Here is a 24641-nt window from a genome sequence, read left to right on the forward strand (position 1 = left end):
GGACAGACTTCAATTTCAATTGCACATGATGGTTTCCATGGATGTAGTATGAGCTATACACCAAACAAAGGTGATTTGGAACCCAAGGCTGAAATAACATGTAGACTTGTATGCTCAGCAAAGGTTTTGGTGGTAGATAGGTGGCTAGAGCTTGTGGCATTGTGCGGGACTAAATAATTCTTGTGCATGTAGTGTAAGAGTGTTGCACACACGTTCCAAAATCTCTCTTGTTAAAAATTTATGCGTGTAGTTTGAGACTCGAGAGTGTGCAAGTGCTGCTTCTTAAAGCTACAGTGAAGCTCTGAAGAAATGGATGGCTAGTTCATTACCTCTTTTGATCATTGGGCTTATACTTGACTTATAGATGCTATTTTCTAGTGGTGGGACCTGCCATTTGTGAGACGTGGCAATTTTCCTTTTGAGTTTGTTTCTCTTTGGGCACTCAATGCATGCTTATTTCCAATTCTAGCTCATGGTGCAGCTTTAAATGGTATAGATTCATCTTCCTTGGTACTTTGGTTTGGTACCTTGCTAGGACAGAAGATCTTTGTAAGTGATATGAACTGAGTAGTCCAAAGCATACAGTCTTGTAGGCTATAAAAGATGATTTGTTTTGAGGTGACGTCATGGAATTAAGATAATGTGTCATTGACAGCAAGGTGGTTAGAAGTGTTAGGTACGATATGTACCATAAGTGTATGGTATGCATCTGCAAAGCACTAAATTGAAGCATTAAGCTAGCATTGTTGAATAAATCTGATTATTGTTTGGCTTGCCCAGATATCACTCTGAGTCCGGCTGGGAGACAGTGGTGGAGATGTTCTTAGAGCATTATGGGTTTGAGGTAGAACAAGCATCAATTTACATTTTTGTAGCCATAGTTCCGGTCACGATAGATGCCTGCTTTAAGCTCTGGGTATGTTAGTCAATCTCTAACCCTACCACATTGTTCTTTAAAATATTTTTTGTTTGCTTTCAGGTTGGTTTTTTTTTTTGGGGTTTCAAAATAAACTGATTGTGTGTTTGAAAGAGTGCATTTTTTACTTCTATGCATACGTGCACTCCACATTTATATGCTTACATTAGTTTTGTTATTGTTTACATCATTAGTCTCTCTCTCTCTCTCTCTCTCTCTCTCTCTCTCTCTCTCTCTCTCAAATTTAAAAGAAAAACACTTTTTGATTGTACTTAATAATGATAGGAAAAACATGATTGATTGTACTTATTAGCTATAGCATTGGGTCCACCCAAGAGTCCCGACTTTCAAAACCGAATTAGAAACTTATGCTTGGGTGGTGATGAGAACATGAGTCTCGCTTGGTTTACTAAGAGGTTCTTTCTTCCTCTTCCCTCCTGCTGTGCAGCACGGCCAGTTGCCATACTTACCATTATATGGGGATATTATGGAGTTCTCATAGCTGGGGGAAGTCCTCCTGCATGGGGACTTCAACGCCAAGACGGGGGGAGTCAACAGGTCCCACTACTTGATCTGGATGACCCTATTAGACCACATCAGCTAGACATCATCGACACAGGGTTATAGAGATCATCACAAGACTGCGAAGAGGTCACGGTGTATGGGAGACATTCTTAGAGCTGGGAGCTGCACATGGTCTTGTTATCTATAACGGGATGTCCTGATGGCCCTCCGCCGGCACACTCACATCCTTCCCTTCTCAGGAGGTACCAGCACCGTGGACTAGTTGATGGGATCTCTGGCTTTGGCACACATCCCTGACTTCTCCATCCCGCGACCCCTCTTTGAATTTGACTATGCCTACATCTCTTTCACTCTTACTTGCACACCACCCGTCCCTCCGCCACCACCTCCCATCTCACATTACACCCGGTCCATTTTGATCACGAGCTTGATCTTGTTTACTCCGACCACATCTACCGCCAACTCTAGGATGTGGATCCTACTATCCCCCAACCCTCACATCATAGCTCACCACCATACTCCACACATCTCCCACCACTTCTTTCATCTGCACACGGTGGTCTACCACCAAGCCACCTTGCGGTTCCATGCCCTAGAACTGTTGGTATGATGACGAATGCTGAGCCACACGCTCCTGTCTTAAGCATGAGGTATGGATTGGGCAAATCATGAAGTGCCAAGTGCAATGGATTTCTCAACACCTCACCCAACCCAAGAAATGAGAGTTCTACGCTTGGAAAGAGGATGCATTATACCAACTCTTCTTTGGGCCAAACTACAAAGAGGCGTGGAGAAAACTACTTCGCCTGAAGCAACCTTGAGCTTGCTTGAGCGGCAATGCTTCCAAGCACATTTCCAGGAGCCTACAACGAAGGCTTGGCTTTTTGACACCCTCGTCACACCAGCTCTGATGTATCGAGCAGCCTTCTTGGGGCTAAATTTATCCGATAAGAATTGGCAGCGAGTTAAGAGGCCCCAGGTCATGATGTTCTCCCCATATTATCCGCAGCAAACCATCAGTCCCACACCGTATTATTCGGGAGAGTTTGTTGCAGCCCGGATGGTAGTGGATGCACGCTTCTAGACAGTCACATACCTCTGTCGCATCAAGCACATGGATCCCTAAGGGACCCAAGCCCTCGGGTCCTCAAGACAGTCACATACCTCCGTCGCATCAAGCACATGGATCCCTAAGGGACCCAAGCCCTCGGGTCCTCAAGACAGCTAGCACTCGAGGGCCACTATCACATGCATCCCGCACTTGCATGCCACGTGGAAAAATATGTACAGCAGGTGCAAGACCTTGAATGGTCTCTTGTGAGCCCTAGTCTGGGACGAGTCAGCCAGGGTTCCACTCTAAGCGTCCAAGGTCAGGTGTACAAGTCCCGTACATGGCCTTGGTCAGGTGTGCAAGTCCCGCATATGAAACAATACTAGTCCATACTATGAGTCACCCTCTGGGATGATGACAGGTGTTCCGGGCACTAGGCTTGTAGCCAAATGCAAGGCACCTGAGGAAGCATGTAGTTGCATGTAGGACTCCATAGAGTATAGGGTTCTACGCAATACTTGGGCCATGTAGGGCAGCCCATGGGCCATACAGTTGGCCCATAAAGCTCCATAGCACATAGTGGCCAGCCCTACGGGGGCATAGGCAGCCTGTTGGCCAGCTCCTACCAAGCTTGGCCAACATGGCAGCCAGCCAAAGGGCTGTAGCCCATTCGGCCAGCCCTTAAGGGTCAGCCCAGGAGGAGGCCAGCGTATCTAGGCAGCCTGGACAGCAGCAGAGCCAAGGCGGTCAACATCTGAAAAAGGCGCCCATTATATGGTATAAAAACAAGTCATGGGATGTTAATAAACAGGCCGACAGCTATTAGAGCAAACCGACCAGCAGAAGACTTGCCTATAAAAGCATGGGTTAGCCAAAGGTCATAATCATCTCCTATTCACGAAGTGCTGAAGGTATTCAAGGGCCAGGACAGCCAAGGGAATTCCCAAGCAAAGGTGAACTTGAAGGTCAAGAGTCAGGCATTTCAGGCTGTAGCTTTACAGCCAGGTTGTGCCTACAGATTTGAGTCTTTTTCTCATCATTCAATAAAGCAAGTACACTTGTCCTTTGTGGGGGCCCTTCAGAGAGTATTTGGGACCCAATCGGGTGTACCGTGCTTTTATTGTGCTTTTCTCTCTCTCTCTCTCTCTCTACATCATGGGGTCAATGGAGACCACACAGGCAGTGACATCTTTCACCATCCCCCCGTCCTATTGGTGCAGATCACACGTACCTCTTATTGTCACTGGCTAGCTCCACTCCAGCACCCACACAGCTCACACAGGCATCGCATACAACTTTCTACTTCACCCATGACTTGGCAGACATATATGAGCGTCATATATGACGGGCTATTCCAGATGGATCCCTTGTCACCTCTAGACACACTCACCACCCAGCTGTCATCTCTACTACATACGGCCGCCACCCGCAGCTTCCCCCATCATACACACATTGCACACAGAGATAGATCTGGGAGCATGCCCAGAATCGGTGGTATGATGATGAGTGCAGAGAGCTATATAGACACCTCCATCCCCAAAGAGCAATGGGAACCATTACACAAGAGACGGGCGAGCTGACAGATGAGGACCCTCACACGCCGTAAGAGGCGTGCATATGGCACAGTACTGGGATATATACCACCTACTATGAGCAGAGATGCAACGGCGCAGGATGAGAGAGCCTCGCCCTCGTACCCTGATTGAGGATCCACACACATGGCACACATATGCAAAGAGCCTCTACCATATCCCTCAGCAGCCGCCCATACCACAGCCACAGGAGTCCCGCCTACCACCTCTACTTTCTTTACCGCCTCGATGGTAGAGAGAGCTATCCGCCGGTTACAGCATGGGAGATCGGCTGACCACACAGGTATACAGAGTGAGCATCTTATTTATGCAGCTGATACACTTGGACCCTTTGTTGCTCACCTCTTTAATAGGGCACTAGTGGAGGGCCTACCAGTTGAGTGGACTATGCACACCATCGTGCCTCTCCACAAAGCGGGAGACATGCTAGACCCCAACAACTACAGGACTATCATGATTGGTCATACATTGGCCAAACTTTATGGCACAGTGCTCGAGGCAGAGTTGAGCTCATATGCAGAGGAGGAGGGACTGCGAGCACCAGGGCAGGCTGGATTCCGACGAGCTTTCTCCACTATTGACCATATATTCACTCTGAGATGTCTGATTGACCAGGCTAGGGCACGGGAGAAGAGATTATATTGCTGCTTTGTGGATTTCTGCAAAGCATTTGACACGGTGCCACGAGAGAGACTCTTCCAGCGCCTACTGTCATTGGGGATCCCATCAGAGATGATTTGGGGCATCTATGCTTTATATGAGCAGGTCCTCGGGCACATGGGGGCTATTTGATGTTATTGCTAGCACCATAGGTGTGAAGCAAGGATGCCCACTCTCTCCTACACTATTTGGGCTATACATCGATGAGGTGGCTGACTTCATTGGTCACGGTGGTGGGGATGGGGTAGAAATCTCAGGTACCACAGTCCACATTATGCTATATGCAAATGATATTATTCTGGTCTCTGAGTCGCGGATGGGACTACAACACCATCTCCATGCACTCGATGACTTCTGCACACAGAGGGGCCTAATAGTGAACCTTGGGAAAACCAAGGCCATGATTTTCCACACCTCAGGGCCGGTTCGACGATGGGCCATCTTCACACTAGCTAGAGGATAGGTAGAGGGGGTAGACTCATATGTGTACCTGGGGATTACATTTACGACTCCGCCAAGAAGATTTACCATGGCATAGGCAGCCAGGGATTGACTCACACGAGGGTATGCAGCTCTGGCCATGCTAGAGAGACAGTGTCATCAGGCACACTTCCAGGAGCCCCGCACGAAGGGGTGGTTGTTTGACACACTGGTCACCCCTGCTTTGATGTATGCTGCAGCAGTATGGGCACCTGGGCTTGCCACCTCCACATGGTCTTAGATAGAGAGGCCTCTGATTCTCATGCTCTCACGGATGATCCGCAACAAACTTTCCATCCCACATGACATTGTCCGGACGGAGTTTGCTGCACCTCCTATGCTAGTAGAGGCCCTTTTCCAGACGATCTTCTTCATATAGAGGATCAGAGATATGCCATCAGATCGACTCTCACATAGAGCTTTTGAGGCGTCCAGGCAGCTCGCAGAGAGTGGAGATAGGAGATCATGGTATTCATAGATGATACAGTGGCTCACTCAGCATTGTCTCGACATTGATCGGCTGCCACCTTTCCAGTATGATATACATGCACCACACATCTAGCTCTCTCATAGTGAGAGGAACAGAGTCCTTCGGTAGGATTTATGGCAGTGAGCTCCAACTCACTGATTTCTTCCAGAGATCTATCCCAGTGCCTACCCTAACACAGGAGGGGGTTACACTTCAGCGCGCTGCAGACCTCCGAGCCAGACGGAGACCGAGAGCACCAGGCTACCAAACTCCCAGACTATATCAGAGGGAGATCACAAAGATACGGGCTCGACATCAACACCATATCCAGGAGCGGCTAGCTCACTTACACTCACGCTCGGAGATCATGCTCCAAGGTATTTTTGCCTTGCCATCGCCTATGTATCACATATTACACTCCCATTATGGTACTGGTTGGCGCTAGACAGATCTGCATTGCATTCTTGTATACCCTACGTATATAGGTTGCATACTGAGCCTCTAGCAGTAGTGCACCATCCATCACACCCCCCCCCCCCACTAGCTCAGTACTTTCGTACTTTATTTCATGTTCATTTTGTCCTTTTTTTTTGGACAACCAGAAGACATTGACAGTTGTACATTGATTTGTCTCATAGGTCGAGTTCGGCCTCTAGTAGACGTTAATACAGCTTTCTTTCTTTCTTTATTTCTCTCTCTCTCATCCAGCGATGGGGTGAACCTGTGCACCTTGCCCTGCTTGTGCTTCACACTGCTGGCATCAGCATGTCGCAGTCTGCGGTTTCGCACCTGCGCGCTGCGTGCTCCCCGTGCCTTACACGTGGCTCCTCCCGCCTCCCTTATCCCACCCACCCTTCCTCAAGCCCCCAAGGCAGCAACATAATTTTCTCCCTCCCTTTTATCAATGCCTACTTCACAGGAACTCATGGAGAACATGGAAAGCAGATTGAAGAAATTGCTCTTGGAGAACAAGAAGGAAGAAGGACATGGACGGGGCCATAAATGTGTGCCAGAAGAGCTTAATGGAGAAATTCATCAAACTTGACGAGGAGAACACCCTTTTGCGAGCGGAGATGGTCGCCGTGAAGGACGAGAAGGAAGTCCTCAAGATTGAGCTACAACAACTAAGAGACAAAGTGACTACTGTTAAACCCGTACCGAGAGATAAGAAGGGGAGCTCCCTCCCGATGTTGTAGCCGACATAGCGGAGCTCAAAAAAGCACAAGAAGAGTTCAAGGAGAGGACCACATCGGCGGTGGAGGAGGTTGCTCGCAACATTGAAAGCACAAATGGAAGCCACCAAGAAGGCTTGGGTCAACGTAGTGAATAGTGAGGTCAAGCAAGAAGTGGAGGATGAGTGGAAGATGGTGAAAGCAAAGCAAGGGCCGTCTCACTCAAGGAGGTCGACCTCGTCAACACAACAATCACCGAAGAAAAGCTAAGGAAAGCCTGCAAGCTCAACGTACGGATCAGTGGCATAGTGGAAAAGGAAGGTACCTCTCTTGAAGAGGATGGGAAAGTTCTATGTAAAAAACTCGACTACAAGGAAGAGGAACCCCTCCCCTTTGCCAAAGCGTGGAGAGCTGGCAAAGACCTTACGCGTGCACGAGCCCTCATCCTCTTGTTTGAGGATGAAACAAAGAGGGTGGCCTTCATGAAGAAGAGGGTCATACTATCAAGGCTCGAAGGTACCCCGAGCTATCTAGATGACGACCTCACTCCCAAACAAATAGCACACTGTAAGTAGCAAATGCCTAGAGTAATAGAGGCCTGGAAGGCAGGGAAGAGGGCAGTGTATAGAGATGGTTATGTCATCATCGACGCATAGGGCCGTGCGGCCTATGAGATAGAGCTATGGATTGCGGTTTGGAACTGCAATGGAGCACTATGGTTCGACCAAGGATGGATAGAGGAGGTAATGGGAGACATAGATATCGTGTTCTTGACAGAGACACACCAGAGTTAGGAGAGAGGCCTACCACGGGTGGAGGGATATCAGTGGGAGTCGGCTTTTAGAGGAAGCACTTGCAGGGAGGGTAGCTTTCGAGGATCAGGAGGCATTGCTATTCTGGTCTTCAGTCGAGGATTCACATTGTTGGGCGGGATGAGGAGGCACGCTTTATGTGGGTGAGACTCCAGGTGACGGCTACCCATGTACTATACATAGCACTATGCTACCTTGCACCTGACACATCCCACTATGCACGATTGACACAGCCCAATGACGAGTGTCTCGACCCCGTGTTTTTCTCTAGATAGTATGCAGGTGTGCACGGGGACATGGTGGACAGTGTGAATGGCATCGGTTTGGAAGTCAAAAAGGACTCAAGGTTTTTTTTTTTTAAAGTCCCTTTTTCACAACCCCATGTGGGGGGAGGGGACAAAAGATTTTAAAAACCTTTAAAAACTTGATAATACTCTTTATGAAAGAAAACGTGGCCCATAAGCTATTATTGGGGGCCACTTGTGTGCTTTTTCTAAGGAGGGATTGGCGGGCTGCTGCAGGCGCCTCTCTATTGGTGGAAAAACAAGGGGATTGCACAGGCGCTTGTGCTTTCTCTCTCTCTCTCTCACTTGGAGAGGGGCGAGCAGATGGCATGGTAGCTAGGCACCTCTTGATTGATGAAAAAGCAGAGCGCTGGACTGCAGAAAGCAGAGCGCCACCTGATGGCTGGACTCGTTTCGGGGCCAATCGGTGTCCGTGTACTGTTTGTAGGAGCACTCTAGCTCCCCCTATTTGTTTTCCTTTTCCAGGTCTTCAAAGGTGTTGAAGTGTTTTGTGTGCAAGTTTGTTTTTGCACTGCCCTTTGGTTTTGTTTGAAGACCAAGGCCGGTTTACACGAGCTGCCGGAGGAGGAGCAGGGGCATAGAGAGAGGCTGGAGTCAGTGTATGAGGCCCTATCAGAGGACATCACACAATATATGCAACTAGGTGAGGTTGTCTTGACTAGGGACTTCAACGTGAGGACACAGAGTCGATAGTGCAATGCCTTCGACTCTAGGGACCCCATAGAGTTACCCTCCCTCCAGGAATCGGGGGTTGAGTGGAGATCAACAGACAGAGGAGATATCACTCAGTACGGCCGACAACTCTTGGAGCTAGGTTTGAGGCATCATCTTGTTATCTATAACGGGATGAATCGGTTGCCAGCATCCGGAGCTTTCACTTGCTATCCACACGGAGGAGGGAGCAGCACAGTAGACTACCTCTTGGGTTCCAGGGAATCTGCTGAGCTCGTACATGATTTCACTATCCCCACTTGCCTGGTTGGTGCCGACCACACTTTTCTCTCCTTTTCTATGACAACCCCCACCACCCCTCATCACACACCACACCACTATGCACTTCACGCACGAGTGTGATCATCTTTATAGTAACGCTATATACTTGGGCCTACTTTCTATGGACCCCTCTGCCCTTCTAGCCACCCTCAGTACACTGCTCATTGACCTTTTACACTCTTCCGCCCTTACTAGCTTCCCTCACACTTTTCACTCCACCAATAGCGCCAAAACTGGGATGATGCCGCAGAATGGTTGGTATGACGATGAGTGCCGTGATCCTCGGGCATGCCTCAAAGGGCAGGTAGAGTCAGGGAGATCTCCACCCGCGAGGCGCACAGATTGAACCATGCCCTTACCCGTCGCAAGAGACGCGCATACGAGATGGAGAAATATTGGGAGTCCTACAAACTATTCTTGAGTAACAACTCAGCTGAAGCCTGGAGGCAGTTTTGATAGCCCTGTCCACCCAACCCCTTCACTGATCCACAGGTTTGGCACACCTATGCTAATTCCCTCTATCATGTCCCAGATCAGCCACCCCTCTCACACCCACTAGAGCCTTGACCTACTAGCCCCCCTCTCTTTACTACAGCCATGGTGGAGACAGCTATTCGGAGGCTAAAGCATGGACGAGCCGCAGATCATACTGGGATCCGAGATATACTTGTTGCTTTCATGGCCCACCTATTTAATCGAGCACTTGTAGAGGGCTTCCCACCTACTTGGGCCACGAACACTATCACTGTGATCCATAAGGCGGGCGACCCTATGGACCCCGGGAACTACAGGACTATTATGGTTGGCCATGTGTTGGCCAAATTCTATGGATCAGTGCTTGAGGCTGAGCTCAGAGGGGCGGCGCCTTTACTGTTGCTTTGTGGACTTCCGCAAAGCTTTTCATAATTCAATGCTCTCTTTTTTGTAAAAGTGGCTTGTTCTAGCTTAGAGTAGGGTTTGTTGTTTTAACTTAGAGTAGGCCTTGTTTAGTCTTTTCTTTCTCGCTCTAGCTTAATATAGACTTAGTTTGGTTCTTTCCTATGTTTTGTGATTCTTTTTTGTTATTCCGTAGAGCAGACTTTGAGTGCTAGTCTCTATCATGGCTGAGTATGTCCATCACCTCCGGAGAGTGATAGAAACTCAGTTCGCTGGTTTTATAAAGCCTGTTCTTTTGGACTAAACCTTATACAAACCTGCACCTACTCTCGGGCACTAATGACGTGAGTAGGGATGTCATAGCTTTTTGTCCACGCTATGCACGATAGAGTTGATGAACCTACACTTCATGTTCGGAGAGACATTGGAGTTCATGGTTGCACTTTTGAGTCGAAGTCTTTTTTTAAAGTTTAGCTTTATGTTTGGTTCCGGCTCTTAGTGCTTTAGGTCTAGAGTTTACAGTTCTCTGTTTTGCTATTTTGTGTTGTTGTTTAGTATCTCAGCTCAAAAGGTTTAAGTTCTTATTAAGAAGTGTGTATACTTTGTGTTTTTTTTTTAAATTTTAAATTTTAAATTTTATAAATTTTAAAGTTTCTTTCATTCATGTAATTGTTTTGTTTTGTTTTCTTGTTTTCTTGTTAATTGTTAATTGTTTTTTGGTTTTTTGGTTTTTGTTTTTTGTTTTGTTTTTGTTTTTGTTTTGTTTTGTTTTGTCTTGTCTTTTTTTTGTTTGTTTGTTTTTGTTTTGTTTTTGGTTTTTTTTTGTTAATGTCTTAATTAAAAGTCTTCGTTTGATATTATCTTTTGATTTCCTCTCCTTAGTAGCTAGGTTTTTTTAGTTTATTTATTTTTGATCTTTCAAATGCTTTGTTTTTGTCTTTGTCCTTCTTCACTATTATTTCTTTCTCAAATCTCTCAATTTGTAAGTTCAGATTTTTTTGACCTTATGAAGGTATATAAAGCTTTTGCTACTGTGCCCCGAGACAGGATGCTTTAGAGACTGCAGGATTTGGGGGTTCCCTCACAGATGGTACAAGCTCAAAGGGATTGAGGGAGTACAAGATGTAGTGGAAAGCATAAATTCATCATAGACATTCGGTCCTTTTTATAGGAGAGACCCCTTTACATATTCTAAAGCATATGCTAAATATGATGCCACCACATATGCCAAATATGAAGCCACCACATATGCCTTTTAAGAGGCTGTTTCCACACAAGAGACGTCGTATACATACTGGCAGTTATTCACACACGTTGGAACTGCTTTATTTAAAGCCTACATTCAGTGCTAGTTTACTCAACCATACTGCTGTGGTAGATAGCCACTGCTAGGAAGCTCAGGAACTCCAAAATCAGAAAACCCCCAAATTTTGGTAACTTTTCCAGCTTCAAGTTTGTGTGCAAGTACAAAATGCCATGTCAGCACTATACAACCATCCCCAAACAAGTGCAGATTTTGCAGAGGTGATGTACAGAGCAAGGCGAACACACGTGTGAAGAAAAAGTGATCGTGCAGCTATACGAGTGGGTCGTACAGTTGAGAAATTAGGGTTTGCTAATGTCAACTGCACAGGTAGATTCGGGGTGTCTTGTTATGTACCCTGTATGAAAGGTTTGGGCAGATTTTGATCAAAAACCCTAAAATAGCAGAAACCCTAAAACAATAGAAACCCTTTGCTCTGATACTAATTGTTGGCCCACAGGAACCTATTGTTAGGGTTTGTGGGGTAGTGGAAGCTTTCACACACACAAAGGAAGCAAATCAATTGAGAGAGAGAGAGAGAGAGAGAGAGAGAGAGAGAGAGAGAGAGAGGGACTAGAACTTGCATGTATATTTACACAATGATGAATAAGTGACAAGTACAAGTGATAAAAATAAAACCTAGTCTAGGTGTCCTTTTACACCAAATGTCCAGGGGTGAAAAACCCGTAGGGCGAAAGTGCCCTTGGAGTTGGTGCTTGTTCACATGCAACACTACCTCTCTCTCTCTCTCTCTCTCTCTCTCTCTCTCTCTCTCTCTCCATCAGCTGTGCTCCTTGTACACTCATCACAAGATGCAACAGTTGGTATCAGAGCTAAAACAGATCAATCGTGAAGGCATATGCTTATATGAGAGAGAGAGAGAGAGAGATGTTGCTAGCAAGATAATCAACACGTTAGCAAGGATTAATGAGAAAATTAAGTAGGAAGACACGAGAGTCATGGGAAGCATATTTGCATTTTAGAAAAAGGTCCCTTTTATAGGGGAGACCCCCCTTTACAAAGGTGAAGCATATGCTGCCACCATATATGCCATATGTCAAACATGATGGCATGTGTCCCTAATAGGTGTCACTTTTCTACACACCACTTCTTACATATTATTCTTCTAAGAGGTTGTTCCCACACAAAAGAACTCATACACACTAGCGGTTGTTCCCACGCATTGGAACCACTTTATTTAAATCAAAGCTTACACATAATAGAATGCTAGTTTACACAACCACCTAGCATTGGTTTATTCCTACATTAATCACTTTTAATATTTAACCGGAGTCATGCCAAGAGAAGCCAATTGGGAATGGAACTCTTGCCGCTCATGTTTTTGGTTTTCTAGACCTCACATGAGGGTTCTTTGTACTTGTTTAGCCTCTTTGGAGGGTGGGGTGTGGGGGTGGCATTATGAGGACACTTTCTTTTGACTAACGAAGATCTTTTTTAGTTGGTTGTTTGGGGCGCGTGCGCGCCGGGGGGGGGGGGGGGGGGGGGGGGGGGCGGGGGTTGTTGAAGAAGCCTTAGGAATACCACATGTTCTATGCTAGTGGAAAATGTTTAGAAATAGTGAAAATGAAGATGAGAGAAGTCCCATCAGTAGTAAATCTAGTTAATGCAGCTTAGTTTTTTCAAGTGATGAAGAGTCTCTATATAAATTTTATTATAGTCTCACCATCTCCTACTTAGACAATTGTTCAAATACCTTTGCTATTACTCGCAAAAAGTTATGTGAAGTGCAATTTAGAAGTTACTTCTCATCTCATATGTATTCTAGTTGCTCTTCATCTTTGAAAGCACCAAAACTTTTGCAAGTCATTTAATTTTAACTATAACCTGAGACCTCTTTATCTGAATGGAGTGGAAATTCCATAAAAATCCGCCAATGAGGTGATAGCTCAAGTGGTGAAGGTGTTTGCCTAGGACCAAGAGGTCCTCGGTTCAAAACCCCTTTGGTGCTTCCTCGACGGCATCGCCTACAGGTGGATAAATAAGCGACTCGGACGGCCGCCTATGGGTGGTGAAATTTGGTAACTACGGGAGGATCTTGGGCCAAAGGTCAGTTGAAAAAAAAAAATTCAATAAAAATCCTTGGAAGCCAAGATTCATGGCATCAGCTTGTAAGGCCTTTATAGCTGATGTTTCTAGGTGGTTGAGGTTTTTCTTCAAAGCACTAATCATGAGCTTTGGAGTAACCTACTTAGGGAGGCTGGATTCTGAAGGATTTTGAAGTTATTCCAGTTATAAAAGCCTTCAATTCCTCTTATAGCGTTAGACAACCCCCCTCTCTCTTCAAAATTTTGACTTTACCAATCTTTACACAAATAAAAATATTTAGATTTAAAATTTTGTAAAAAAAGCTTTGGGTTAGATATTAGGTTATAGACTTGATAAGGATAAATGTAGAGCTGTGCTAGTTGAAAAACCAGCTTTACATTTTGTCTTTTCTTGTATCAAGACCAAAAGGATGATGCAAACTCTAGGAGATATACGGAGTTTGTCAACCTTGAAGATGTCACTTGTTGGGTAGATTTCTTAGTACATAACGTATTTTTATCGTTTGGGGACTTTGTTTCGGCAAACAGTTGGAATTTGTATGGGTACATATTATGTTCTTTGCAAACTTAACCTTTTTGTGCATGAGTTTGATTTTACAGAATGTACACCCAAACAAACCCCCCCCCCCCCCTCCCGTCTTGAAATCTTATCTATTTACTTTCTCTTTCACACTTCGATTGTTCTTCCTTGTAAGCACTGGGTCTGGTCCTTCCAAGGGTCTGGACTCTTTTGAAAACCAGTGAGCAACTTATGCTTGGGTGCTGATGAGAATACAAGTTCCGCTTAGCTTAATAAGATTCTCTCTCTCTCTCTCTCTCTCCCCCCAAAAAAAAAAAGAAAAAAAAAGACTAGTTTTCTTGATTTAAGTTATAACTTTCCAAGTATCCTGTTTTAGCAATTACTCACTTTTATTTTTTCTTTATGTTTGCAAAAAATATATATTCTTTTCCTTGTTTGTGTTTGTTTATTGTTAAATTATTCAAGATAAACAGAGTTGTACTTGTTTTTCAGGTTTTCCGCTTTCTCACCAGGCTCTCCCCATCCGCCGCAGCCACATTCAAAGAGATGAAGCGTCACTAGTTGCATCATATTCATAAAGTAATCATTTATCCATTTTTTCAACAGGTTGTAGCTTAAATTTGGTCTTGTTTATAAGTCATTCATATTGGATACATACATATTTTTGGGTATTACCTATACATAGCAGGTGGTGTTGTAGGTTGGTTAACAATTTTTTTCTGGAGGCTATAGAATCTCTTATGAACAATGAGCTGTGTACTATCACAGCTTATTGTCCTTAGTGGTTTGGTTTGTGAAGTGTACATGGATTTTGTAGATCTGGATATAAACTTGTTTTCAACGTGAAACCTTCATACTGACAAAAGCAGAGTGAAGACTCTTTTGGCATTTACATGTCAGTATGGCTTGAAGGTAATCGAATTGAGTTTTTTTGGGGGTTGTTTTTGTCATGTTAAATTATTGGCTTCAAGGCATAAAGTGGTGGAGCTTATGCAGTTTCAAAACGTTGTCAAAGTGTCCAGCTGTAGCAACGCAGTCAAAGTGGATGTTGATTTGTCAGTACTTTGCCTATTTTGAAGAAAAAAATAGCCAAAGTGGATGTTGGTTTATCAGTACTTTGCCTATTTTGAAAGAACAATCCCAATCACCATTAATGTATGGTGAGTAATCAGAAGAAATCCTTGGGAAGAAAACTTTCAGGACTAATACTTTTTTCTTTGAAACCACTTTACATTATTGCAGCATTATATATGAAAAGAACACATTCTCTTATTATCTTTTCGTGAGCAGCTAATGATTTTATCTGCATGGCAATCCACGTTTGAGTAGTTTTATTATGTGTGCAAGTGCAGTTTCATCAATGCAGCATCATTCTTTTATTGCTAACCTTCATCATTCTATGTTACCAGCCCTGACTGATTCCATACTTCACGTAGGTGGAAATGCTCCTTTCTATGGCCTTTTGTGATTGGAGTTGAGCGAACTTCCAATATTTTCATCTCCAGTTGCCTTTCTTTTTATGCTAGTTTTGTTGTGGTAGATTTGTGTTAAGGTAGGGATGGCCTTGGCTTTGGTGAGTAATGAGTGGCTCCCTTAGGTCATCCTTTTTTTGCCTTAGGTGAATGGCTAAGTGATTTCTACACCAGCCTTCAATTTCACCCTGTTCTCTCCTCTTCCTTTTCCTCCCCCTCTCCCTATCTTGTGTATGATTTCTTAAAGAAGTGTAAACACGATCTTCCATTGTATATAGCACCCCAAGGAAAACGGGAGAACTATGTCTAGAAACTGGTTGATGAAGTGATCGTGATGAAGGATATTAGGTAGGTAAAGCTTGAGCAAAATGCTAGAGAGTTGGGAAAGTGCATACAAATCTCTTCTTGATGTTGTTGGTTAAAAGAAGTGTATGTAGTAGTGTGTTTGAAGATTGAGAAGTATTAAGAATGTACGAAAAAGTATTTGTTACAGGAGATGCAAGGGATGTAAGAAATAAATGTAGAAGTAGACAATGCTAACTTGACTAAGTGATTATCACTGAGGATAAGAGGTTAGCAGTGCTCTAGTAAGAAACAATATATTTGAAGAAGTGCGTGTAAAGCGTCCCTCCTTTCATGTCGCAATAAAGATATATATGTAATGGAAACATTGTCCTGCAAATTGGGAGTAATGAGGGTGGATAGTAATGAGGTAGGCTCAACATTTTGGCATAATTTAAGTAGAGAAAAGTAACAGGAGAACTATGTGTAAGGCGGGTTGATGATGAAGTGATCGCGATGAAGGATAAAAGGTAGGTAAAGCTTGAACAAAATGCTAGAGAGTTGGGAAAGTGCATAAAGTGCTCCTTGACAATGTTGGTTACAAGAAGTGTATGTAGTGGTGTGCTAAAAAAGTAAGAAGTGTGAAGAATGTATGAAAAAGTGCTACAAGAGATGCAAGGGATGTGAGAAATGAATGTGGAAGTAGACAATGATGTCTTCAAATAGCCTTGGGGAGGCTCAAACCTAGGGCCCCCCTTGACTATGAGCTAGTTGACTAAGTGATTATCTCTTAAGGATAAGAGGTTGGCAGAGCTCTAGTAATAAGCACTATTTAAAGAAGTGCATGTAAAGCATCCATTACATGATGTCGATTCAAAGAAATGTATGTAATGGAAACATTGTCTTGCAAGTTGGGGGTGACTTGGGTGGATAGTAATGAGTTAGGCTCAACATTTTGGCATAATCCAAGTAGAGAATAGTAATGGGAGAACTATGCGGAGGAATTGGTTGATGAAGTGATCGTGATGAAGGATATAAGGTAGGTAAAGCCTGAGCAAAATGCTAGAGTTGGGAAAGTGCATACAATGCGCTCCTTTTGACATTGTTGGTTAAAAGAAGCATATGTAGTAGTGTGTTAGAAGAGCAAAAAGTGTTAAGAATTTATGAAAAAATACTAAAGAGATTCAAGGGATGTGAGAATTAAATGTAGAAGTAGACAATGTTGTCTTCGAGTAGCCTTGGGGAGGCTCAAACCTAGGCCCCCCCTTGTGAGTATGAGCTAGTTGATTAAGTGATTATCAGTAAGGATAAGAGGTTGGCATAGCTCTAGTAAGAAACAACATATTTGAAGAAGTGTATGATGTTGATTCAAAGAAATAATGTAATGGAAACATTGTCCTACAAGTTGGGACTGATTAGGGTGGATAGTAATGAGTTGGGCTTTAATTATTTTAAAAGAGAGGTTTTGGGTCTTGACTTCTTGCATGGGAAGTCTTTTTCTTCTCCTGCTCTTTGCTCTTTGGTCATCGTGTTTGCTTTGGCTTGGAGTTCGATGCCAACATTCCTTTGCTATATGTTTTATCTTACCACAATGGTGACGCTTCATCTTGGTCTGGCTTCTCACTCTTAGTCTTGATCTTGGTCCTTTGAGGAAGAATTCTTGTTCTCTCGTTATAGGTGCAATTTGGTCTTCCTCCATGTGTGCAACTTTGTTCAAGTTAAGAGCTTACCTTAGCCTTATCGAAGCATGTCTTGCCTTAGAGCTGCAAACTGTAACTTTCCTATATGGGTGCGCTAGCTCGTCCATCAAGTTCTCACTCCATTGTCACACCAAAATTCTCCTTTGTTACGAAAGGGTGAAGGAAGGGAGAGCTCTCTATGCCTAGATAGAGGCAATAAGAGATGGTCCTTGGTGATAGTTATTTCTCACAAAAGGCAGGGGAAGAAGAAGCTAATGGAAGATGTTTCTTTCTCACAAAAGGGAGGGAAAGAAGAAGCTAATGAAAGATCAAAACCTAAATTGAAACCTACTCAAATATACATCCATCTAGCATGCAAGAATCCAATAGTATGCAAGCAAGTAAGAAGAGGGCAGAAGGAGAGCTCACAAGTAAACTATTGCAAGGGAATGATTATGTGTTGCTTCTTGTCGAAATTGGCTTCTATACAAATGACTAGTTTTCATACTTGGTCGACCAAACTTAAAAATGGTGTGGCCTCTATTACTAGTCTTAATAAGCAGTCATGTACGCGAAGTTTGTAGACTCTCTCTATTTGACATTACGCACATGTTAAGGCTGCTTTATATGTTCTAGCTCCATCTTACAAAGGATAAGTGCCCGTTCGAGCAAGTAAGATGGCAAAGTGCCTTTACGGTAGGTGGGCGGGTGAAACCATGTTAACCAACCAGGTGGTTAACATACCCCCCTTCATAATGGTAGTCGCATCCTCACATCACTAAAGTTGGTGGTGAAGCTGCTAGGGTAAAAAGGTGTCAGTGATCAATGATGGGCCATGAAGTTGGTAGCCGAGGTTAAGTGGTAGAATTCAAGACCGATCCATAACTGAATGCTGGTGAGCCAAGTGGTGGAAAGCTTTGGATAGCCCTGATGCCAGGCAGCAACGTGCCAAGATGGCATGGCAATGTAGAGCTTCTTCATGCTAGGCCTCTGTTGGTTGTGGACGTGGCATGGACCCTTCATTATGAAGTAGTTGGTAGAAGTGTTCCCGTCCCGTGATTGGTGAAATGAGTGCCAAGACCACCATGGAATGATTTGAATAGATAGATAAGATAGTAGTTCGGATCTTCATATGGCACAACATGAGAGTATGTCTCAGTCTCATAGTGTGATGTTGAGAGAGGAGGCTTCTTCGTAGTAGTGAAAACATCGAGTAGGGGAGGTTGTGGTTTTAATGTGGAGCTGAAGCAAAGGTTACATTCATTGAAGCTCTTTGGAGAGGTACCTACAAGATTGAGGTTCTCTAGGCAATGGGTCATACCATGGACCAAGCTTGTGTTCACCATGGTTCCCCTATCCGGAGATGTACTTGGAGGGTTGGCGTTGATGAGGTTAGTTGTAGGTGCATGTGTGCGTGTGTGAGATGCAAGAAGTGAATAATTTGTGATGCCCGTATAGGTGAAATACGTAGATGACGAGCATGGGCAATGGACGGAAGGTGTGGCAATGTGGGTGCACTTCTCCAACACAAAGACCACTCCAACTCAACTGTTTTTTTGACGCTCTTGGCTACTTTCTTCAACTTTAGTTGACATTTCTTTTCTTGAAGTCAAGATTATTACATTGTTTGAGGCATGGCATTGGACTTTGCACATGCTTGTGCTCACAATTGTAATGGACCCGAGTGGTCTTTGTGGCAGCTCGAAGGATTATTACATTGTTTGAGGCATGGCATTGGACTTTGCACATGCTTGTGCTCACAATTGTAATGGACCCGAGTGGTCTTTGTGGCGGCTCGAAGGATTTTTCATTGTCGTAAATGTGGGATAGATGTGGAGTGGATCAAATGAGTGGTGTGGTTAAAGACAAGGCCATGGAAGGTGCTTGCTAATGTGAGGAAAATCTAGGCAATGGGTCATGGCGACTGTTGGTGATGATTGCAATGTATTATAAGTGAGATGATTATAATTGTGGATTTCAAAGTCACTTTCATTGTGCTCAAGGTGGGCAAATTCTTACCTCCAGACCATGGCTCAAGAAGGCTTAATTTGGCTCAATATCGCTTCCCAAACATCACTTTAGATTTATTTTGCAACTTTCTGAGGTATAGATGATTAATGCTAAGAAAACTTGCTAATGTGCAATGGATTTTGAAAAAACTAACAACATCCAATGAATAGGAGAGTTGACAAGCCTGGTAAAGGAACCATGAGGAGATTGAACATGTTGCCAGGTGTTGCCATAGCAAGATAGAGTTGCAAAAAGGAAAATATAAAAACAATATTTAACAAGTCGCAAGGGCAAGCATCCTTAACATGTGCCATCAACACACGAACATTAATTCACTAATAATTCAGTTGATGTAGGATGGTGGCCTTGTGATGTATTCTCAAAAACTAAATCCTATTACATATAAGATTTTTTTAATCAAGTGCTGACAAGAAGATGCACATGCCTTCAATTTTAGCCTAATGGGTATGTCGCTCTTGTATATCAAGAAACAAAGAATCTAATAGGATGCATTCTTTGAGGGAGTCATCTTTGTTTCCAACGGGAGATACATTATGGAATGCATACACACAAGATATGACTTGTACCATGAGAAACAGAACTTATTTCTTATTCACATGGATTGTATGGGTACTCATGACGTAGTGTGCTTACACGAGATATAGCATGTGAAAGAGATTTCTTTATCCACATGGATTGTATCCAAAAGAACCATGGAACTGAATTTGGCAAGTGTTAAAATTTTGTGATTAAAGATGGTTTTGGCCCAAGAATATGATTATTGGCATGCAAGACAACCTCTCCTTAAGCTATATGAGAAACTTATCCAAACTTCATTCTTCTCTAATTTTGGAGATCAATTATGGTAGGACAAGCATTCTATGAGGTGTTCGATTTTTTCGTTTTGGTGAAAGTATATTTGTGCAGATTGTATACTTGGTAGAGAACTATTTGTTTCAAAGATAGGATTAATTACAACTGCAAGTAGATTGCAATATAAGTGTACATAAACTATTATTACATACCTCGTCCCACAACAAATCTCTATTACAAACCCAAAAAATATATATTCAAGAAAGTGCACCACATACTACTTTCTCATTTTGGATAACAAAGAACGTGATTGATGAAATGGTCCAGATTAAGACTCTATGACTACTAAGAGGATATGACTAAATGTCACCACCTCACACTCCAAATTTTCTCATGGGTTTGATTTTCAAGCAAGTTTCAACCAGTCCCTCATATGTCTGCATATGATATGACATCGACATGAGTCATGAAGAGGGTTGGTCACCGACATGAGCCGAAATCCTCCCATGACTATTTGATCCTTTCAAAATTATACAGACCTGACCACGGCCTTGACATTTAAGTAATTGGATTATGTATATTATTAACAAAAAGTGTAGAAATCCAACTCATAACCAGTCCTTGCAAGACCTTGCACTTTCTAGAGAAAGAGAGAGAGAGAGAGAGAGAGAGAGTAGAATTTAAGTATAAAAATTCGAACTTCTTCATAACAAAGTTAACAATAGTTATATTCAAGGCCATTAGCACCATCAAAATCCTCTCGTGTGTGCATGAGCGTGCACTTACAATTTGCTAAAGGCTCTAATCTTGCTCAACCTGCATGAGCTGGAAGCGCTTTTGGAGAGTGTTCTGGGAGAATCACTCTCTCAAAGGCAATACTCAAGTTTTGCAATATTGTAAATTTTATGGGGTTTTTGTTTTAAAGGAGGGAATGTAATGTGTTATATCCTTCAAGTTATATCTTAGCTAGTGATAAGATGAGACTAGGTCCATGGTTCATAACCACTTCAAGTACGAGTTACTGCTCATGGGATAACATGAAAGGATTTATCTATTGATGAAACGATATTTTTTAGGGCATGGGGCCTATTTGAAAAAGTTGCCACGAGGGGTGTCACCTTGTGTCATTTCATAGCCACATCATACTTTCATACTTGTTCTCTACCTAGACAAACACTTAGTGGTCCTACAATGTTTACATGAACAGCATATGCTAGCATGGCTTAGGGTAAAATATCCCCAAAAAGTATTGTACAGCACCCCCAAACTTTAGTATCACTGGAGGAGGTCCATTTTAAGAACAATTCATGCATTTGGTCAGTAAAAAAAACCAAAAAAGTGTTATTTATTTTGGCGGGAGGGTTCATTTCTCACACCCCTTGTGGGATGAGGAAGAGGGGTGAGTTTTGAACAGGTATCCTCAGCTCCCAGAACTGGAGTTCTCCCCCCCCCCCCCCCCCCATCCCCCAGCACACACCCCCAAACAAAAAAAGTCCAACATGGTCTTCAACCGCAAATCTAGAAGCATTACGATGGGATCTTTTCTTCATGGTTGAAAAATCTAGCACAATAATTAAAAAACCAGTGAGACAATCATAACATATACAGCATCTCACGATGTGGGTGGGGAACTGCACCTCATGAACGGGCTTGAACGGGCTGATCATCGGCATAAGCAATCTGTATGTGTAAAGGCCCATATCTTCTATAACCACAGTGAGACATGCTGCTTATTTTTTCAATAAACCTTTTTTTTACTTGATTACAACCAAACATGAAAAGCATAATCTCACCATAAATACGGTAAGACTTTAAATCAATGGGGCTGTACAGGTGAAGAGTGAGAAGCAATGCAGAAGACCACGGCACAACAGACAGACAACGCTTTTAAACTTGTCTATGCCTGGGCACACCAGCCAGGGCAAACAGTCACAATGATGCAAAGTAAGAACTGATGCATGTTCTTTTATATGAAGCAACAAAGCTTATACTTGTCTTCATAACTGCCTGCAGGCAGAGTATGAAGATAGTAACTTATGTACTCTTATGTGACCTATATTTTGTCGATTTTCTCAGCTTTGATAACAGGGTTAGCCTTCGTGATGGCATCTCGGGCAGCTGCTTTATAATCAAAGGAGCAGTCATGCTTGTCGTTGTATCGATGGAGAGAGCAGAACAGACTGCCACAGCGACACTTGAATCCTGTCAGGCCCACCCGCTTGTTGCATGAAAAGCATCTGTTGGGCTTCTGAGGCGGCTGCTCGGAGGGAGTCACTGCCTTGGAACTGTTGGGGGTGGCAGTAGCAGCCTCAGTCATCACAGATTGGCTGGATGTCATCCCATCCTCTAACACTTTAACATCCTGATGCAGGTGCCTTTCTATCACTGGTTGAGAATGGACTGCTGAGATGGCAGCTGCCACCTCCGTCGCTTTGGCCTGTTTTACAAGAACATCTCGATAGCACCGAGAGCAAAGATTCATGGTCGTTGCACTCCCAAAAAAACCGCAATTATTCGAGCACAAAACAGGCCCTTCTGGAGACTGGCAGCCTGTCTCATCCTTGTCCATCTTCCAGCTTTCCTGTGCAGAGTCACAGTCACAAAATGTCTCCACAACATCCTTGAAAATGCACACAGGCATGCGCGCGTGCACGCACACAACCCCCCATGTACGTATGTACGTATGTATATATATGTATATTTGTAATTTCTTCTACTTGAAAAAGAAATTCTAAAAAAAGATGTGGACACATGGTAGGAAATCATTTAATTATCTCTACGTTTCCAACTTCAAGGTAATAATACTCATAAGTTTGGGCATCTTAGGAACCCCCTGTAAGTCGGTCCAGAGGATCCGCTCTTAACGTTAGGGTTTGCCCCATCAAAAGGGCCGCTATACTATAATGTTATAGCCATCCGGATGCCACCTTAAGGGTCATCAACAAGTCCTTCGACAGAGCCTCTGCAATGCTAGCAGGGCCTGTGTTGGGGGTTATTAGGGCTTTCTGCCCCATCAGGAGGGTCTCTGTGATGGCAACCAACAGGGCCTGTGTTCGGGGCAGGGTTTCCTAACAGGGCCTGCATTAGGGTTAGAGTTTTATAGGCCCATGGTTGGCCCATCAACAAGGGCTGTGTTAGCGCTAAGGCCCTCAAGCAGAGCCTCTGTTAAGGTCGAGTGAGAGACATCAACTTTTTGGTCCCCATCGGCAGGACCTCTGTTAGGGTTTTCAACCAGTAGCGGGGTTTTCTGGTCCATTCTGTATGATGGCGTTAGGGTTATCTTTCCCATTCTGTATGGGCTTTCTGTACCATGCCGTTAGGGTTTTCTTTCCCATTCTGTGAGGGTTTCTGAGCCTTATTAGGGTTTTCACAAAAACCATCTGTTAGGTTTTCACGGCCTCGAGCAGGCCAAATCGAAATAAGGTTTTCCTGCATCAAACAAATAGGAGAAACGGAAGAATACCTTGCAATGGGTCTTCGAAGCTGTGCGGCTATGGTAGGCCTGCTCCTCCCCCGAACCTATTTTCTCAAACGCAAAATGCCACCCTTACATAGACCCAAAAAAAAATTGTTATTTTAAGCTTGCTTTAAAATGAACGTTAGATAAACGTTAGGCCTTGATTAATTGATAACAATGTTTACGTTTGTTAACTTCATTTGAGATTAATTAATTGATAACAATGTTTAACTTCATTGAGATTAATTACATGGGATCACAAGGGTTTCTGTACATATGTGTGCCCATGAAATGTATGATTACACGCGCTGCTAATGGGAGGGAGAAGATGACTATTGTGATGAGGAAGATTGCTTAATAATTTGGTTTGCTAATAGGTAAAATTGCCTGATAATGGCTAATAAGCTTGACTAACCAATGTGTATGCTTGCTTATGGCTAATGGCTTAGATAAAATGACTACACGACTAGTAAGATTGCTTAGTGATGGTTGTGAGTACTAAAGGCCTTTTTTGGTAAGCACTCTCTTTCTAGGCCTCTAATTGTTGAACCGATTTACGCATTTTTTTTGGGGTTTGCTATAGCTAGCATTAGAAAACTATGCATGCAAGAATTTTGAATCAAAGATTGCAAAGTGCCTTGGCGTTTACATACTATAATCTTCTAAGCTATAAGCCACAACATCACACCACATAAAAAATAAATGGTTTGCCACCCAACATGCCAGTTACTTCGTTTCCAAGTCTTCCCTTCTTAAAGTTGGTTGTTTACAGTACCTTACCTTGCCCACAAGGCTACATGGCATAAAAGCATGGATTATTTTAAGCACTTTCACTTGAGTCTTTTTCCAATCAAAACTCTTGCTTGGTCCTCCACCGAACAAAGATAAATTGAAAAAAGAAAAAGAGAAAGAGACCCCTAACCAAAAATAGTGTGTCACAAACTCCCATTCATTCACCTTTATCCTCAACCCACCACGTCCAAACTCTCCTCACCATATTACATCCTTCCTCGCCATAATGGTTATCCTAATTATATCTTTCTTATTCCATTTATGCCACTTCCATTTTCATAATCCCAATTTAGTCTTTCTTATCTTATAGAGACAATGTTGAGGATATATTCAATACTTACCCTTTGCATTTTTTCTCATAAGGTTTCTCCTTTCATGCATGTTTTGGGGCTAAAA

At 43.4% G+C, this 24641-nt stretch overlaps 2 protein-coding genes across 11 annotated transcripts in view; one reads left to right on the forward strand and one right to left on the reverse strand.

Moving 5' to 3' along the window:
• LOC147635956 (protein DAY-LENGTH-DEPENDENT DELAYED-GREENING 1, chloroplastic-like) overlaps window positions 1-15012 on the forward strand; it is a 54297-nt gene extending 39285 nt beyond the window's left edge. For 3 of the 9 annotated variants that reach the window (XM_086801370.1, XM_086801373.1, XM_086801371.1), the window contains exons 8-9: window positions 781-916; window positions 14233-15012. In XM_086801370.1, the coding sequence (XP_086657496.1) occupies window positions 781-916; window positions 14233-14301 (205 nt within the window). In that variant the 3' untranslated portion in view covers window positions 14302-15012. The remainder of the gene's footprint in view (window positions 1-780; window positions 917-14232) is intronic. The other 6 variants (XR_015266473.1, XR_015266476.1, XR_015266475.1 and 3 more) reach the window with 4 other exon arrangements.
• A 6717-nt stretch (window positions 15013-21729) lies between these two features.
• LOC147635957 (zinc finger A20 and AN1 domain-containing stress-associated protein 8-like) lies at window positions 21730-23591 on the reverse strand. Of its 2 annotated transcripts, none has more exons than XM_086801375.1 (2): window positions 23460-23591; window positions 21730-22577 (listed from the first exon to the last, which is right to left on the reverse strand). In XM_086801375.1, the coding sequence occupies exon 2, from the start codon at window positions 22563-22565 to the stop codon at window positions 22050-22052; it is 516 nt and encodes a 171-aa protein (XP_086657501.1). In that variant the 5' UTR covers window positions 22566-22577; window positions 23460-23591; the 3' UTR covers window positions 21730-22049. The 2 variants fall into 2 exon arrangements, with proteins under 2 accessions (XP_086657501.1, XP_086657502.1); XM_086801376.1 differs by having other exon boundaries at window positions 21730-22572; window positions 23460-23549.
• Window positions 23592-24641: the final 1050 nt, after the last annotated feature.

This window comes from Cibotium barometz, chromosome 8 (genome assembly GCF_041138505.1).
Source record: "Cibotium barometz isolate CiBa-2024 chromosome 8, ASM4113850v1, whole genome shotgun sequence".
NCBI classification, from domain to species: Eukaryota; Viridiplantae; Streptophyta; class Polypodiopsida; order Cyatheales; family Cibotiaceae; genus Cibotium; species Cibotium barometz.